Below are 19,150 nucleotides of genomic sequence, written 5' to 3'. Positions count from 1 at the left end.
ATACACCCACTTCCCAGATGGCACCCTCCCATAGCCTCCCTCCCCCCACTAGAGCCCTTATACTCTGATATCCCTGCTACTGTCTGCTGTGTTATTGGCACACCCGGCCGTTCCCCACTATTGTCCATCTGGTGAATCTAGTCAGCCTATCTAGAGGTTTTTCTTTTAGGAAGGTCAGCTGTTCCTCATCTAGCAGCAATCTGTTGTCAATATTCCTTTAGATAAGATTGGAGTCTGCTGTTTATTTTCCCAGTTCTATTCTGGGTTACTATCTGGGAGTCCCTTGGGTCACCCTGGCCAACAACTCAAAAGAAGGTATCTCCTATCTGGAGTAGTTGCTTGTTATGTAGCCTTTAGCTATACATATGGACTCTTAAATTATATTTTCCCCTTTAATCTTTGGTTATACTTTCCTTTTGGGTGTTTAAGGCCATACAGTTGGCCCAGATAAACCAATTTATTTTTACTCTTAAGGCCGTTTGAGGATCTGTTCCTCAGGGGTCACATGGGCTTGGGAGGAGCCCCTGGCTCCTTTCTTTTGCCAGTTCTGCCTATGTGAAGATAAGTCAAAGGCCCTGCTTGACCATGGCTAGCTTCACTTGAAAGCATGGAAGAAATGATTCCTCTGTGTTGACCCTCCTCTTTGTAGACTGGACACTGGTTCATGTCCATCTTGTGGGGCCTCCTTGGCCTCCTTGATCAAGAGAATAGGTGACCCACCACAATTATAGGACATTTTGGGAGATGCTCATAGTCCCCTGGAACTAGTCGACCTAGGAGGGCAAGGAGTAAAAAGTGTCCATTATGTCCCTCTGACCAAATTAGTATAAGCCTCAAAGTATGTCTCTTAAACATCCAAGAAGGTTAGTTCCACCAGACTGGTACTTTTAATTACTGTGTGCCATGTAGATAAATCCTGGGCAAAGATGAATTGTTCTCAGATAAACTTTACCTGACATATTTCTTGATCATGGTATATATACTTTGTCAGTAGGTTGTCGGACTAATATGGTTCCCTCTGGTTTTTATAACTAGCTAGGCATTATTTATCTCTTGCATTGTCTAACCCTTCCATCATGGTTTCCCCAATTAAGGTGCCCCCATTTCCCCCTTTCTCCCTTAATAATACCCTTCTCATATGGTCCTACCTCTCTTGAGCTCCTTTCCCTTTATCCCCTAGGTTTCCTTCCCTCCCCTATCCCTTAAACTATCCCAGTTTTTATCCATATCTCCCTTATTAAGGCCTGTTTCCTACTGTTCTTCTCTTTCAGGTTCTTTCTTTTCCTTTACTGCCCAGGTTCCTTTCCATTATCCTGGTTCCTGTAGTTATGTCTGGATACATACTCACTTATCCAAGATGTACTTTAGGGCTGGTGAGATAGGCTTACCAGTTAAAAACACTTGCCATGCAAACTTGACAATCTGAATTTGATTCCTGGAACTCATATTAAGGTGGAAGGAGAGAACTACACAAAGTTATTCTCTGACCTCCACACATATGCTATGGCACACATGCCCCTCCAACACATTTGTATACACATATACACATAAATGCAAACACAATAATAATAAAATAAAAAAAATCTTAACACTAGTGGTGTCACTCTCTAGCTGTGCAACTGTGGCAAGATATTTGTCTTTCCTTAGTTCCTTCTCTGGATTGAGGTAACATCACTAGATGCCTAGGATGGAGCTGTAGTTGGAAGATGAGGTGAGATGTATGTGTGAATGTGTTCTTCATCTAGTATATAAATAAAATATTAAGCAAATGTTAATTAGTAAGGGCTGGGAAAACAACTTAAATATTTTTTCAGTATTTAATTTTTAAATAAGATAGGGTCTTACATAGCTCAAGCCGATCTCAAATTTAATATATATCTGAGAATGACTTTCTCTCTGATCAGAATGAACTTCTGATCCTCCCTCTACCCCTGAGTGCTAGGATTACAGGAGTGTTGCTGACTTAAAAAAGCTTTTAACTGACACAAAGCTGGATGCAGTGGTGCATGCTTATGGTCTTAACTACCTGGGAGACTGAAATGTAAGGATCACTTGAGCTCAGGAGCTTGAGATCAGCCTGGGTTCCAGAGTGACACCTTGTCTCAAAGACAAAAACAAAAGCATTTTAAAAAAATTCACACATAATCGTATATATTTATGGGGTCCTATGTGGTATTTCAACACATGAATACAATGTATAAATGGCATATCTATCACCTCAATATTAGGAATGTTGGGAACATTCAGATTCCTTTCTGGTAACTATTTTGAAATCTAAAGTTAATTGTTTTCAACCATAGTCACTCTATTATGTTACAGAATATTAGACGTTCATTCTATCCAGCACTTCCCAAGTACAATTCCATTCAAATATTTGTTTAAAGTTTCTCAGAGAGGCACAAGGAGGATTGTGGTGCTGATAGAGCACAATGTAACTCTGATTTACACTTTATCTGCCTCCCTCTCAAAGTCTGCTTGTGATGGCAGCTATCTTTTAGAAAAGCACTATCTGAAAGGAGTATTGCTCATGAAATTTTAAGTTTCCTAGTAGCTATATGTTGATGTTCAGACCCAAAATTAACCACGGACACAGGGAATGCTTATTTCAAAGACAGCAGAGAGCTCAGCACCTCTAGGGTGAGAGCCCCGAGTGTTCTTTTGCTTTTCCTTTTATTGGTCTTGCAAAACAATTACAGCATAAGAAGCAGAAGCAAGTAAGTGATTACTCACAGGGCACAAACATTTTCCCCTGATACTATCTAGGTACAAAGTCCTACTATGGCTACTGACTATTTTCAAGGATGTTCTGGGTTTTGGAATTACAAGCTCAAGATGAAGGTAGTTGTGTTAGTGTGCTGATTAACACCTCCACACAATTTCTTGTGTGCAAGGAACTGCGTGGCTTTTTCTGTAACTTGCTTGTGACCTTCCAAAGCAGCTTGTCCAGTTATCTCTATGTTGCCCAACCTCTTCTCTTTATACTATTTGGTTCCCTTGAACTACAGTTTTTTTAAAAGTAAAAAAAGTAAAATTAATTTTAAAGATGAATTCTATATATTAAAATTACATGCATCTTTGTGTGTGTGTGTGTGTGTGTGTGTGTGCATGTGTGCATGCAGGTGACTTCAAAGGCTAGAAGAGAAGAGCATCAGACCCCCCAAAGCTGGAGTTATAGGTGGTTGTAAACTGCTCAACTTGGGTGTTGGGAACTGAACATGAACTTGGCAAGTCCTAACAAGTCCTAACCACTGTGCATGTTTCTAGACCCCTAAAATTAATTTTAATAATATACATCACTCCTATGTCTAAGATACTTCAATCTCGAACATGTCATTTTAATATTGATACAATTTGAAATATACACGGGATATTTTATATTTTTATACTGTTTTTGAAATCTACATGTATTTTATTCTTTTGACACATTTCAAATTTTAAGAGCCATATGTAGTAGTTTTAGCATTGGATAATATAAGCCTCAACACCCTCCCCTTCACCTTCTTCAAAATTCTCCATGCAGGGCCTACCAGGTCTCTTCCTGCTATCTCCTCCTTTTCGTCTGTCCCTTTCCTTCTGCGAGTTAGCAAAGCTTTAATTCTTGCTCCTTTGATGCTGGAGTTTAAGGAGTTTTCTGATTCATATAACCAAAAGGCTTAGTGTTGTAGAAGGGAACGTCAAGTCACAAGCATTATCCTTGTCTTATGAATGATTGTTCTCAGGTACACAGTAGCCAATCTGATGTTTCAATAGTATATTTACTATATTGGTGTTACCCAGTTGCATGAAACACTTCTAGAGGCTTGAGAAGAAGTATAATCTTATAAAATGTTTTTAGTGGCTCGTAACACCACTGTGTTCAGATCTGCCTAGGTAACTAGGTAAGAGGTATGGGCAGAAAAATAATGGAGGTGTGGGATGTGCCCACAGGAAGACATCGTGTGGCTTATTGGCCAACGCTTGCTATGAAGAACATGTGAGTGACAACAGAACCTGTCTCCCCAGCTGCTGATTTGGTTTCTCTTACTGGCACCCAGTCCATGGCTTCTCTAAGTGAAGGGTTTAAAATTCTTAAAGTGTTTCTTTTCAGTAAAATAAACAGCAAATAAAGTGCCTCTAAAATTATGCAGAATGGTAAGGAAATTAAACAGTCTAGTTAAGTGAATATTTGTGAAATTTAATTAATATTCAAATACTGTACCCTTAGTTGTAATAATTTTAAATGGAAATGTGTATAATCTACTACAAATCTTATCCTCATTTTCAGAGAATAATGAGTCAAATTTACACTGTTTTAGGTTATTTGTTGGATTGAATTTCACTGTTATGGGGGAGGAGAAAGGGAGTAACTAATACTTATTGAGTGGCTATGCTGTCCCCAGCTGGGCTTTATGTTACAAGAGTATTTGACCCTCCTGTGTCCCCAGCTCCATTTATGTGTTTGGAGGAAGTTGCCATGTGTATTACTCTTAGTTTGTTTATATAGAGAACTTAGCCAGTCTAGCCAGTTGTGGAGTGGGATTTGACCCATCACAGTTTGGTGCTAAAGACCATGTTTTAAATACTTTGTTACTAATGTAGCCTCCATCACACCTCTGGGGTAGACATCAGCATCCTCATTCTACAGATATGGGACTGGAGGCTCTTGAGATAAGTAATAGTTAAAATCATCTGGCAAGTGACATTCCTTCTTCCTCCTTTCTCCGCTCCTCTGGAGCTTTGGGATTTTGACCTAGTTAGGGCTTGGCTTTGGCAGTGAAAACATCGGCCTGTCTTTATTACTTGTGTGTCCTTTCCTTTCCCCACAAAGTATCTTATAGCTATGAGCCAATACTCAAGAGATTTGGTTTGCTGTTACCTATGATCTAAAATAATTTAGAGAACTATTTGATAATTTACACTACAGTTTCCTTCCCACAGTTTATATTCTAAACTGTTCATGACTTTTTTTATTCCAGAGAGATTGGAACAATTATCAGGTCATTAGGATGCTGCCCTAGTGAAGGGGAGCTGCATATTTTCATTTCAGAGGTAAGTGGCTGAGGAAGTGCCACCCAGCTGACTCTTTTGCCTGACTCCTTGTAATAATAATTTAAAAAATCCTTATCTAAGGCTGGGCATGGTAGCACACACCTTTAATCCCAGCACTCAAGAGGCAGAGACAGGTGGATCTCTGTGAGTTTAAGGCCAGCCTGGTTATTTTGATATATCACAGTGAAAGATTTATCGTCCTCTTTTTTTTTTTTTTTTTTTTTTTTTTAAAAAAAAAAAAAAAAAAAAAAAAAAAATCCTTACCTAAAACTAAAATTTCCTAAACTACTAAGGATGCACTTTAAAATTATTAGGATACTATACATTATGCATGTAAATCAACCTACAGGACCTGAAATAATTGGATCAAATCTTGAAGAAATGACCATGAAGAAATGACAACTGTTGATATACTGCTTTTAAAATTGGTTGAAAACAGGCCTGTAGTGGGTGACAATTGCTTTGACCATATGCAGAAAGACCAGTGACAGATGAAGGGAGTTTTGTAATTATGTTTGTTCACAGGGTAAGCAGAGACACTACAATTTTTATTTATTTGAGGAAATAAAACTAACTCTCAGAACAAGTATAATAGTAAATAGACTAAAATAAGAACATTAACCAGTCTAAATTTCTTTAAATTATTATTTATAATAATAACAAAATTAAAATAACTTTAAAGATTTTGATTGGCTTTACTTTGTGATTATAGATAAGTAACACCCCATTCCATGAAATGGATTAAATGCTGCATGGCCTGGCCAGAGGAGACTGGTGTTACTGACAGAAAGGCTGAAGAAAGCAGAAACAAAGAACAAAGATTCAATTGGCCATTTCAGAGTTACTTTCCATATAAGGCAGGGAAGGGAAACAGAAAATAGGAAGGTAATTGGCAGGTTAAAATCAGGTTATGCCATGCTACATGCATACATAGCTATGCATGTTTTTTTGGTAAAGGTTAAAATAGAGGGACTTCGTTATCATGCCCCCCTGAAACCAGCTTGCCTGAAATTTATGAGGTCAGATAATAGGAAATCTCTGGTGATGTTTAACTTTATCTTGGGTGACCCATTTTGGTTTTTAGTCTGGTCTTTGGGGCCTAGCACAGGAACTGACTCCAAAACAATAGCCTATTGTTATTTAGCGGTGTAAGCTGACGCCTGGAAGAACGAACAGTGGACAAGCAGCCCATGCCCACGGAGCTTCATACCCCACTTGACTTTCCAAAAGGTTTCTGATTTAATGTTTAGTGAAATTTTTAGTTCAACAAAGAAAAGACCAGGAAAAAAAGCTACTTGGTCTACCAGCTGGAAAAACATCTCATCAGAATTGCTTTTCTAGGCCTGTTGAGGGGTGTTGGTCAGAGGATTAACAAAGGATAAAAGCGAAGAAGTGGGATTTTACATATTTCCTTACTCCTTATATTCGGTAGTCCTTGATTATTCAATGCTATGTTGAAAAGAAGTAATTTTGGGCAAGCTACTTAACTTCTGTTGAGTATCAATTTCTCCATAATAACACCTACTTCAGAGTTTGCCTTAAAGATATATTAAATAATGTATAAAAAGCCAAGTTTTAAATCCAAAGCACTATAAAAGTTAAGTAGTTTAACTCTTGCTCAGATATTAGCACCTTGGTAACCATGTTAGTTGCTTTCGGAGCTCTGTGACTACATTCCCTCCAGAAACAACTTGAGGGAGGAAACATTTGTTTGGGTTCATGGTCTAGAGGGAAGGCATGGTGGAGTGGCTTAGCTCATGGTGGACTAAGGAACAGAGAAAGCAGCAGGAAGCAGGGCCAGATAGAACCCTCAAAGGCCTGTCCCCACAACCCACTTCTAGACCTCATCCTATAAAGCTTCCACAGCCTCCCAAAATAGCTCCACCAGCTTGGGAGCAAGTATTCAAAGCATGAGCCTGTGGGGGTCATTCAGACTCAAACCACAACAGTAGCATCAAATTTTCATTAACATTTTGAAATATCCACTGAGGAATTCCTAATTGTAAGAATAACGGGTCCCCCTCCCTCCCCCATTTTGGAATCCCAAAAGTTATTTTTAATGACGATTAGGAGAAAAGTTTATTTTTTCTGTGTACTTCTCTCTACTCTAACACCCCCCCGCAAAGGTGTTCCTGTTCCCAATTACTGCTTTAAAATTTTATTCACAAAGCTAGAACTGGTATTGGAGCGAAGTAGACAACTCTATGAGAGAGCTAGGAGTTGGAAGTTGAATTTATGGTGAAATTGTGATCTTTGAATGTTTGGAAAACACAGCAGTAGTGATACTGCTTGCATGTTTTAATAAATACTAGGAATCAACAAAAATCCTGCTGAGCCCATCTCAAACACTGCTAAACTCATTAACATATTGCCTATGGCTCTTTTCTTATCACAAGGGCAGAGTTGAGTAGTTGGGACAGACTCTATGACTTGCAGAGCTTAAAGTATGTCAAGTTCTTCATAGAAAAAGTTTGCCAACTTTTCATGTGTTCCTATGTCAAAGCAGAACAAATACTACAGCTGATCTAAGAATACCTGGGCACAAATCCCACGCTCCCACTCACAGTCGTGTGGCCTTTGGTGAGAGGTTTAGTCTTTTAAAACCTAGTTTCATCCTGGCATAGCCATGATGGCTTATCCTTTCTGCCTATGCCTGCCACTTGCTCAGAGCCTGCATACTCCAGCCCTGGGTTCCCACAATGACCCTGATCTGTTCACTCAATACACTTTGTGTCCCATGGGACCTGGATGAGGCTCAGGGCCACATAGCTAGTCTGTGTTGACCCAGGTCCCAGGGAAGCTCACACATTTGTACCTCTAGTATAGTGACTCACTCCTTTTGACCAAGGGAATCAAGGACCAACTTCTGTATGTCTTGAAACTATGACAAAATTGACACAGAAAAGTTCTTGGTAAATTCCCATTTTATGAAAGACCTGGCTTAGATAGTTTAGACCACATGGAGATTATAGTGGCCATGGAAGATGAATTTGGGTTTGAAATTCCTGATATAGCTGTGGAAAAGTTAATGAATCTACAAGAAATTGTAGATTACTTTGCATGTAAGAAGGATGTACGTGAAAAAAGTATAGATCCTCTTTCCTCACTGGAGTCAGGTAATATTGGCGAGTTTTGTCCTTTGAAAAGAATTTTTTAAACACCTATTTATTTATTTATTTATTTAGTGTGTGTGTGTGTGTGTGTGTGTGTGTGTGTGTGTGTGTGTGTGTACACATGCCATGATGCCTATGTGGAGGTCAGAGGTCAACTTTCAGTTGAAAGTTTGAGAGTTGGTTCTCTCCTTCTACCATGTGAGTTCCTGAGGTTTGGTGGCAAGCACCTTCCCCCCACTAAGTGACTTCTCTAGGTCCAACTCTTTGAAAATAAATTCATTAAAAAACCAAATGAAAGAAACAAACAACTAACTTAGTTTAATATCTGTAAAAGAAGTGTAGTTATACCACAGTGTTTTCTGAGGATTAAATTTAATAGATTTACTAGCTTTGAAGAATTAGCCTTGGTGGATGCTTGTTTTATGTTTAGGTTTGCTTGCTCTGCAGGTGGGTCTCTACCATGATTTCCTGACTTGTTTGGGCACATAGCCATAGTGGATGCTTATATCCCAGTTTTGTCTTTACCCTTTTCATGGGCACATTGCTATGACCTTTGAAGATTACTTCCATTTAAAATTGTTTTGGGCATTGTAAATGCTTTTCTGTGTTGGTATACTAACACAGATTATTCTAACAGCATGGTTACAAACAGCCTTGACTACCCTTCTTAAACTTTCCCAAATAAATGAGAGAGGAAGGCACACATATTTGTACTTATCAAATACATTTAGGACATTGAAGCTCCATGATAGTAAATATATAGGGATAAATGTCATATGTTAAATGTTCTATAGCAACTTCAGAGATCAAACCATTTTAATGTGTTCGTATATCTGTTCTAAAATTATTCTAGAACTGGTAAGATGGTTTAGCAGGTAAGGCCACTTGCCACTGAGCCTGACCTACAATACATACACACACACACACAAACAAAACATTAAAACCTGGGGACTGGAGAGACAGCTCAGCAGTTAAGAGCACTGGCTGCTCTTGAAGAGGACCCAGGAGCCACATGGTGGCTAACAACCGTCTGAAAATCCAGTCCCAGAGGAATTCGATGCCATCTTCTGACCTCCGTGGGCATGATGCAATATGGGTGTGTTTACATACATGCAGGCAATACACTCATACACATAAAATTAAACAGCAACAAAACATTGAAACCTGTAGCTGATAATTTATTTCTCTAGCTATCTAAGTACTTGGATTTTAGTGTAGATACAAGCATTTCTAATTTTTGTAATTCTCAGCCCTTTGCTTCCTGAATGTCAAATTGAAATCCGACATCTCTTGAAATATATGTTTTAAAATTACTCACCATTGATTCATCTGTTTAATATTCTAAAATTAGCAACTTTCTCCAAATAATGTCTGCCTGTATGGGACAGTATAAAAACCAGCAACTGTGAGGAAGAAAGGTTAGTGTAAATCTTACTGACGGGCAGGTTATCCAACAGCCCTGCCTTTGTTATTAAATTAGAGCTATCTAGAATCTTCAGTGTGTGGGAGCTGAGAGGAGGTAATGGCATTTTGGTACAAGGAAAAGACTATTTAAAGGTCTATGTCCTTTTTTTAAAAAAAATTTTTTGTTTGTTATTTTTATTTTATGTGTGGAGTGTTATACCTGCATGTAAGTGTACCTGTGTTGTGCAATGCCTGTGGAAGACAGAAGAGGCTGTCAGATTCCCTGAAAATGGAGTTATAGACAGTTGTTAGCTGCCATGTGGGTGCTGGGATTCAAACTCTGGTCCTCTGCAAGAACAGTCAGTGTTCTTAACTGCTGAGCCATCTCTCCAGCCCTAAAGGTCTATGTCATTTGAAGTTCAAACTTAAGTAGAATTATAGAGAATTTAACCTAATTACACAAGAGAGCTAAAAGATGTCTGAAAAAATAAGACTTGTGTTGGTAAGATTATTGATTTAAGCTCAGAAGCTAAGATAGGCTTGTGCCTTTTTAAATTTATTTTTATTTATTTATTTTTAAAAATATTTTATTTATTATTTTTGTTTTATGTGTATGAGTATATTGCCTGCATGTATGTGAGTGCACCCATGTCATGCAATACCGCAGAGGTCAGAAGAGAGTTTCGGATTCCCCTGGAACTGGAGTTAAAGACGGTTCATAGCTTTCATGTGGGTGCTGGGAATCGAATCCAGGTCCTCTGCAAGAGCAGTCAGTGCTCTTAACAACTAAGCCATCTCTCCAGCCCCTTGTGCCTTATTTTTGAGGGGACCATCCTCAGCATTCTGCTCCTCCATTCTTGCCTGTTTTGGGTGGTAGATGGTAAGTAGTGTCCTTGTTGGCCTCCCCTCTGTTTTGCTGCTAATCTGTGCTCTAGAAACTATCTCTCTGCATTCTCTTGGCTTCTTGGTCAGTATTGTGAGGCCTCTCAGCTTCTATGATTAAACAACTGTACCTGGCTTCTGTTGCCTGGGCTGGGAGGATTTGGCTGGCAGATCATCCTCTAGATGTTAGCTAGCCCAGGTTTGTAGTTGTCTGACCTAGGGAGCCCAGGCCTGATGAGGAGGTCATCCTGGAACCGAGTGCTGCTCAGGCCTTTCTATCTGATGGGTCTCTGACACTCTCAGTGTGTTGTTCCTCTGTCTTCTATCAAACAGTCCTCTGGTGGGTTTTCTAGTTCATGCACAATATATCTGCTCCACCTTGTCTATGCTAAGGAGAAAACTGGCCTTTCTACTTTGCTTGCTGTTTAGTTATCACTTATTTATTCCAGGTTTGTAAGAGCCACCCTGGGAGCTAGTCTTCCCCACCTGCTGGGGTCCTTGCCAGGAGGTTGGACTCTGTGTCCTGGGAATACCAGAAGCAATTCTTGCTTATCCAGTCTAAATTGCAGCCCTCTGATCACCTCAGGGTTTGCATCCTAGTCATAAAGCCTGTTACATTTTTTTCTTCACTGTGTATTCTCTTTTCTCCCCTCCATAAGCACAGCACTTCCTTTAGCTAGGTTATGCTGGGATTTAAGCTGCTACCGGTCTACATTCTAGAAGAGAAGATGTAGCAGCTCCTGAGAAGTACCTATTGCCCTGAAGGGAGAGTCTTCTGCAGCAAGGCAGTGCCACCTCCTGCTAGGGTGGGGTGGGTACAAGCCCAGTGTGTCCAGGGGAGCTGCCTAGTCAGCGCCAATAGAGGTACCTGCTTTTGGTTTTTCCATCTGGTTAGTCAGTACACCGGGCTTTTGCAACCAAGACTCTGGCCTTAAGTATCTGTTTTGGTTGAGCATGTAAATACCTCTAGCTATCTTTTGATCGTTACATTTTCTATTTCAAGGATGTCAAACTAGGTGGAAGATCCAGATCTTCCCCACAGCATATTTTATGCAGCTTGAACTAAGGATGGTATGTAAGTTATTTTTTATATTGCAATTTAAGAGCTGGGCCTGGTGGTACATGCCTTTAATCCCAGCACTCTGGAGGCAGAGGCAGGTGGATCTCTGTGAGTTCAAGGCCAGTCTGGTCTATATAGTGAGTTCTAGGCCAACCGGGGCTACTGGGAGGCCCTGTCTCAAAAAAAAAGAAACTTAAGAAGGATGGGAAGGGAAGGAAGGGTTTATTTTGGCTCATAGTTTGAAGGGATATAACTAGTGGTAGAGCACTTAACTGCCATATGTAGGATTGTGGGTTTGATTCCCAGTAGCATAATAAAAAAATAAGCAAACAAATAAACATTACATTTTCTTTCAATTGTAAAGACAACACTTTTGGTAAATGCCAATCAACTTTTGTTATTAGTTTATTCTACCCAAGGTAGAAAAATATTTTCTATACTTAAGTTTTTGTTTGAAGAATGATTTATGTAGAAATGAATGTGTTAGAGTATTTAGAGTCTAACTTGAAATATTCATGTTTTTATACTTTTTCCTACAAATAGTTTTTTAAAAATCCATATGTATTTCTTAATTGGTGACCTCAAATAATGCTTTATAAAGTATCTTAACTACTGATATCGCCCTTTGTTTTTGTGAAGCATGAAATAGTTCAGTTTACTGACTCATTGCTGTGTCACTAGGCAGAGTTGAATTTCCACTGTGTTTTATTGTGCCTGTTCAGTGAGTTTGGCTTTAAAATAAACAATGCAGTAATGAGAAAAGAGATGGCCTGACAATCTTACTATGCAGATAGTAGTAAAGAAGCCTAGGCTTGATCACATCAAAACACCTGACTGCCTTTGAGGCCCTCTGATAGGCACTTTACCACCCCATGCCCATATTTCCTCAGATGCAAAATAGATTAAGAAAACAGACTTACACTGAAGTAGAATGAAGAATAGTATTTGTTGTATGCTTTGAGACTTACATAAACATTGGTGGTTAGAAAACACAGTGTTTCTCTCTTTGTTGAGCCATTTATTTCCATGTTGCAGGGAAGGTGACAGAGGCTCTGGAACATCTGAGGGCCCTGTGGCAGCCTTAGAGATGAGAACTTTTGATGGCAGGAAAGTTGCACATTTTCTTCAGGTCACTTCTTCTGCCAGAAGTTCTTGGAGGGTGAGAAGTCAGGCGTATCAGCCAGCGCATTGTTAAGATAAGCTCTTTTTAATGGGCTACAGTTTGAGACCTTCCTGCAAGATTTTGTTACCTTTATGTTCATAGATGCTGCCTGGGTTACTTTGTAGCACACAGGCTTTCCTCATGGAAGAGCCAACTAGATTATCACTTTGCTTCACTCACATTTGCAATGACAAGAGAGCTGTTTTGTTTTGGTTTTTGTTCAGGGTCTCATGCATTCCAACTGGCCTTGAACACCTATGTAACTAAAGATGACCTTGAGCTCCTGTCTGACCTCCACCTAGCAAGCTGGGAATACAGGTGGGAGCCACCATATCTGCTTTATGTAGCTCTGGACATCTAACACAGGCCTTCATTCATTGTAGGCAAGCAACTACCAACTGAGCCCAGCCCTGGTTTTTGTCTTTTGAAGAGTAGGGCTCCACAGTTTGATATCTGTTAGTCTTTCCATGGAGTCCAAAGAGGCTTGTAGGAAAATGATTTATATGTCTTTTGGTGGTGGGATTGGGTCATTGCAGTCCTTGTACTCTGCTCTCTAGGGCAAGGGACAAGGTATTAAATATGCTTAACAACTTAATGCCTTATCTTATTAGTTGTTACATTTCCTATGTTATTTTATAGACAGGAGGCCAAGGACAAGGGTACGTTCAATTCTCAGTACCACAACACCAAACCAAACCAAACCAAACCAAACCAACAACAAACAGATAAGCAGCAGGGCCAAACTTCTGAGAAAACAGGCACCTGCTATATGGTTCATCAGTGAGGACATGCCTGTGCTTGGAGCTTCGGTATCAGAGATGAAGTCTTTTAGGAAAGAGTATCATTGCATGACATAGAACCAGAGGGTTTACACTGTGGATGCACGTCATCAACTCTGGGTTCATAAAGCACCTATCTCATAAGTCCTTCACTGTTGTCTCATTAAATAGACATTACTATCTTTTTTATATTAGAAATGAAGACACAGAAGCTAGAGGGTTTTATTTTATTTTACAGTACTGGGGGCTAAACCCAGGCCCTTGCAATGGTTAGGCAAGCCCTCTGCCTCTGGAGTACATCCCCAGCCCCAGAGGATAGATTTTTTTGTTTTGAGACAGGGTCTCCCTGTAGCCCCAGCTGGCCTGGAACTCACCATGTAGATCAGGCTGGCCTCAGTCTCATAGAGACTGCCTCTGCCTCCCCAGTGCTGGGATTAAAGGCATGTACCACCACACCTGGCCACAGGATGGATTTTAATAAGACTATTTTTAACAAGCTTCTTAAATTTTTTTTTTTTAATTTAGAGGATTAGAAAGATGGCTCAGCAGTTAAGACCATTGGCTGTTCTAGCAGAAGACCTGGGTTCAAATCCCAGAACCCACATGGCAGCTAAACTGTTCATAACTCCAGTTCCGGGGGATCCAATGCCCTCTTCTAACCTCTGCAGGCATTGCACGACATGGGGTGCACTTACATATAGTCAGGCAATACACTTATATACATAAAAATAGCAATAGGGTCTTACCTTCAAGTGCTAGGAGGCAATCAAGGGCTGTGGCGATAGCCTGTGTAATTTGGGGAGTCTCTTGGACTGCCCCGGCCAACAACTCAAAGGAAGGTTTCTCCTGTCTGGGACTGTTTCTTATGTAACCTTCAGCTATACACATGGGCTCAGATAGAGATATTGTATGTGTAATTTTTCAGTAGGTTTTTGGACCAATATGATTCCCTCTGGCTTTTTATACTAGCTAGGCATTTATTTCTCTTTTCTGTCCCCCTGTCTAACCCTCCCTCCAGACCCTCCCCACTTAAAGTATCCCCATTTTCCCCATTTCTCCTGTTTGCTATGGTCCTACCTCTCTTGAACTCCTTCTTCCCCTTCATCCCCATAGTTCCTGTGTAGCCCTCCTTCTTCCCCTCCCAGTTAACTACCCTCTTTTTACACATTTCTCCCTTAGTAACCCCTGTTTCCTACTGTTCTTCTCTCTTGGGTTCCTTCTTTTTCTTTACCTCCCTGGTTACTTTCCATTTTCCTGGTTCCTGCAGTTACATCAGGATATATACTCACTTATAAGAATTTGGTGCTAGGATCCACAAATGAGGGAGAACATATGTCGTCTGTTTTTCTGAGTCTGTGTTACTTCATTTAGTATAACAGTTTCTAATTCTATCTGTTTATCTGGAAATTTCATGATTTCCTCTTTCTTTACCGCTGAGTAGAACTCCATCGTGGAAATGTACCACATTTTCATTATCCACTCTTCAGTGGAGGGACACTTAGGTTGCTTCAGTCTCTTAGCTATTGTGAAAAAAGCAATAACAAACATGGTTGTACAAGTGTCTCTACAACAAGATGAGTCCTTTAGGTATATGCCAAGGAATGGTATAACTGGGCATATGGTAGGTTCACTTTTAGTTTTTTGAGTTCTCCACACTGCTTTCCAGAAGAGTTACATGAGTTTGCAATCCCACCAGCAGTGAATGAGTGTTCCTCTTTCTCCATATCCTCTCCAGCATTTGGTATCATTTGTTCTCTTGATCTTTGCCAGGCTGACTGGGGTAAGATGAAATCTCAAGGTGGCTTTAATTTGCTTTTCCCTAATTACTAATGATGTTGAACACTTTTTAAGATGTTTCTTAGCTATCTTCGTTTCTTCTTTTGAGAATTCTCTATTCAGATCTTTCACCCATCTTTTAATTGGGACATTTGTTTTCATCATCATCATCATCATCATCATTATTTAGTTCTTTATATATTCTGGATATTAAACCTCTGTCAGATCTGTCCTGGGTGAAGATTTTCTCCCACTCTGTTGGTTTTCTCTTCACTTTCTTGGTTGTTTCTTTTGCTGTACAGAAGCTTTGTAATTTAATGAGGTCCCACTTGTTGATTGTTGACCTTAATTCCTGAACAACTGATGTTCACTTTAGAAAGTACTTTCCTATACCTGTATCTTGTAGGATATTGCCAATGTTTTCTTCTAACAGTTTCGGAGTTTCAAGTTTCACATTGAGGCCTTTGACTAAATGAAGTTGACATTTGTGCAAAGTGAAAGATAAGGATCTAGGTTCATTCTTCTGCAGATGGAGATCCAGTTTTGCCAGTACCATTTATTGAAGATGCTGTCTTTCTTCCATTGTGTGTTTTTGGCACCTTTATCAAATATCAGGTTGTTGAAATTGTGTGTACTCATGTTTGGGTCTTCAGTATCTATTTTTGTGCCAGTACCAAGCTGTTTTTATGACTATAGCTCTATAAAATAATTTGAGATCTGATATAAATCCCCCCAGCATTGCTCTTTGTGCTCAGGGTGCTTTGGCTCTCTGGGGTCTTTTGTGCTTCATATGAAATTTAGGATTTTTTTTCTAATTCTTTGAAGTATGTATGTCATGGGGATTTTGATAGGGATTGCATTGAATCTATATATTGATTTTGGTAGGATGGTCATTTTCACAATATTAATCCATGAACATGGGATGTCCTTCCATCTTCTGGTGTCTTCTTCAATCTCTATTTTTAAAGATATGAAATTTTCATTGTAGAGATCTGTGATGTCTTTGGTCAGGTTTATTTTGAGATTTTTTTTTTTTGAGACTATTGTGAATGGGAGGCTTTCCATGTAATTTTTCTCTGATTGCTTGTTATTGGTATCTATAAAAGCTATTGATTTTTGTAGATTATTTTTGTAACCTGCCACTTTCCTGAAAGTATAATTCAGTTCTAGGAGTTTTCTGGTGGAATTTTTGGGATCTCTTAGGTATAGTGTCATATCATCTGCAAAAAGGGGCAATTTGACCTCTTCTTTTGTAGTTAGTACTCCTTTAATTTCCTTCTCTTGTCTTATTGCTCTAGCAAGAGTTTCAAACACTATTATCAATATATCCTTTCAAGCACTATTATCAATACATTCTTGTCTGGTCTGGTTCCTGATTTGAATGCAAGTGCTTCCAGTTTTTTTCCCATTTAGAATGATGTTGGCTGTGGGTTTGTTGTATATAGCTTTAATTATGTTGAGGTATGTTCCCTCCAGTCCAATTCCCTTTAGGACTTTTATAATGAATGTGTGCTGAATTTTGTCAGAGGCCTTTTCTGCATCTATTGAGAGGACAATGTGGTTTTTGTCTTTGAGTTCATTTATATATGGTTTATGATGTTTATTGACGTGTGTATATTGGACTATCCCTGCATCTCTGGAATAAAACTTACTTGATCAAAGTGGATGATCTTTTTTAAAAAATATTTTATTTATTATTTTTATTTTATATGTATGAGTGTATTGCCTGCATGTGTGTAAGTGCACCTGTGTTGTGCAGTGCCTGCAGAGATCAGAAGAAGGCAACGGATCCCCTGGAACTGGAGCTATGGACAGTTGTTAGCCACCATGTGGGTGCTGGGATTCAAACCTGGGTCTTCTGCAAGAGCCGCCAGTACTCTTAACCGCTGAGCCATCTCTCCAGCTTGGATGATCTTTTTGATGTGTGTCTGTCTGTGGTTTGCAAGTGTTTTGTTGAGAATTTTTGCATTTATGTTCATCAAAGCTATGGCTCTGCAGTTTACTTTTTTGGTTGTGTCTTTACCTGGCCTTGGTATTAGGATAATACTGGCTTCATAGAAGGAATTTGGGAGTTTTCCCTCAGTTTCTATCTTTTTGAATAATTTAAGTAGTATTTGTTGCAGATCTTCTTTAAATGTCTGGTAGAATTCAGCTGTAAATCCATCTGAGCCTGGGATTTTTTTAGCTGGGAGGTTTTGTATTACTGTTTCAATTTCCTTGTATGTTATGGGTCTGTTTAAACTGTTGATCACTTCTTGGTTTAGCTTTGGTGGCTCCCATGATTTTAGATACCCATCCATTTCTTTTAGGTTTTCAAATTCATTAGAGTATAGGTTTTTAAAGTATTCCCTTATAATGTTCTGGATATTTGGGGTGTTGTGATGTTTTCCTTTTTATCTCTAATTTTGTTGATTTAGATTTGCTCTTTCTTTCTTTTGGTTAACTGGGCCTAAGGGTCTGTCTATCTTGTTTAGCTTTTCAAAAACCAGCTCTTAGATTCATTGATTCTTTGCATTATTTTCTTTGTTTATATTTCATTAATTTCTGCTCTGATTTTTGTTCTTTCCTCCTATCTTCTAGGTTTGGCTTTAATTTGTTCTTGCCTTTGCAGAGTCTTATTTTATTTTATTTATTTTATTACTTTATTTTTTGGTCTTTTTGAGACAGGGTCTCCCTGTAGCCTCAGGTGACCTGGAACTCACTATGTAGAACAGGCTGGCCTTGAACTCACAGAGGTCTGCCTGCCTCTGCCTCCCAAGTGCTGGGATTAAAGGCCTGCATCACCACACCCGGCTCCACCATACCCAGCTTTTAAAAAAATTAACAAAGAATTTTACAGCCGGGCGTGGTGGTGTACGCCTTTAATCCCAGCACTCAGGAGGCAGAGGCAGGTGGATCTCTGTGAGTTCAAGGCTAGCCTGGTCTACATAGTGAGTTCCAGAACACCTGGGGCTATAGGGAGACAAAAAAAAAAAAAAAAAAAAAAGACCAAAAAAAAAAAGTTTAAAAAAGCATTATGGAAATAAAGATTTATGAGTAACGGTCAACAGAAGTCAGAGTAGAACAAGGAACACCAACAGTTCAGATACTACAAGTTTCAGATACATATAGAAAAGAACCATGGGCAATATTCTTAAAGAAATGCAAAGAGCCAGGCATGGTGGCACACACCTTCAGTCCCAGCACTTGGGAGGCAGATACAGGGAGACCTCTGTGAGATCCAGACCAGCCTGGTCTACAGGATGAGTGTTAAGGATGGTTTATAGCCGCCATGTGGGTGCTGGGAATTGAACCTGGGTCCTCTGCAAGAGCAGTCCATGCTCTTAACCACTGAGCCATCTCTCTAGCCTTGCCTTTGCAGTCTTGAGTTGCAATGTTAAGTCACTTTTTTGTGCTCTTTCTGACTTTTTAATATAGGTACTTAGAGCTATAAACTTAGGACTGCTTTTAAAGTGTTCCAGAAGTTTTGTTGTGTTGTATTATCCTTTTCCTTTATTTCCAGTAATACTTTTATTTTTTTTCTTAATTTCTTCTTTGACCTATTCATCACTCAGGAGTGTGTTGTTTAATCTCCATGAGTTTGTGCAGTTACAAGGGTTTCTTTGAGTGTTGATTTTAAGCTTTATTGCATTGTGATCTGATAGAATGAATAGAATTATTTCAATTTTTTATATTTGTTAAAGTTTGTTTTGTGTCCCAGTATGTGGTCAGTTTTAGAGAAAGTTCTATGGGGTGCTGAATAGAAAGTGTATTCTTTGGTGCTTGGGTGGAATATTTGGTACATGTCTGTTAGGTCCATTTGATGTATGGTATCACTTAATTCAGATGTCTCTCTGTTGATTCTCTGTCCAGTTGACCTATCTAATTGAGACAGTGGGGTATTGAAATCCACTACTACTAATGAGTTGAGATTAATCTGGTTCTCAAATTCTTATAGTACTGATTT

General features: G+C 39.2%; 1 protein-coding gene across 1 annotated transcript in view; it reads left to right on the top strand.

Annotated features, from left to right (window-relative positions):
* Efcab2 (EF-hand calcium binding domain 2) overlaps positions 1-19,150 on the top strand; it is a gene marked incomplete in the record, with an annotated part of 115,802 nt that overhangs the window by 83,264 nt on the left and 13,388 nt on the right. Inside the window, 1 exon segment of the mRNA XM_029554114.1 lies at positions 4,956-5,028. Coding sequence (XP_029409974.1) covers positions 4,956-5,028 — 73 coding nt within the window.

The sequence above is a fragment of the Nannospalax galili genome, unplaced genomic scaffold (genome assembly GCF_000622305.1).
Source record: "Nannospalax galili isolate Female #2095 unplaced genomic scaffold, S.galili_v1.0 scaffold543, whole genome shotgun sequence".
NCBI lineage: Eukaryota > Metazoa > Chordata > Mammalia > Rodentia > Spalacidae > Nannospalax > Nannospalax galili.
This window is presented reverse-complemented; position numbering and strand designations above follow the sequence as displayed.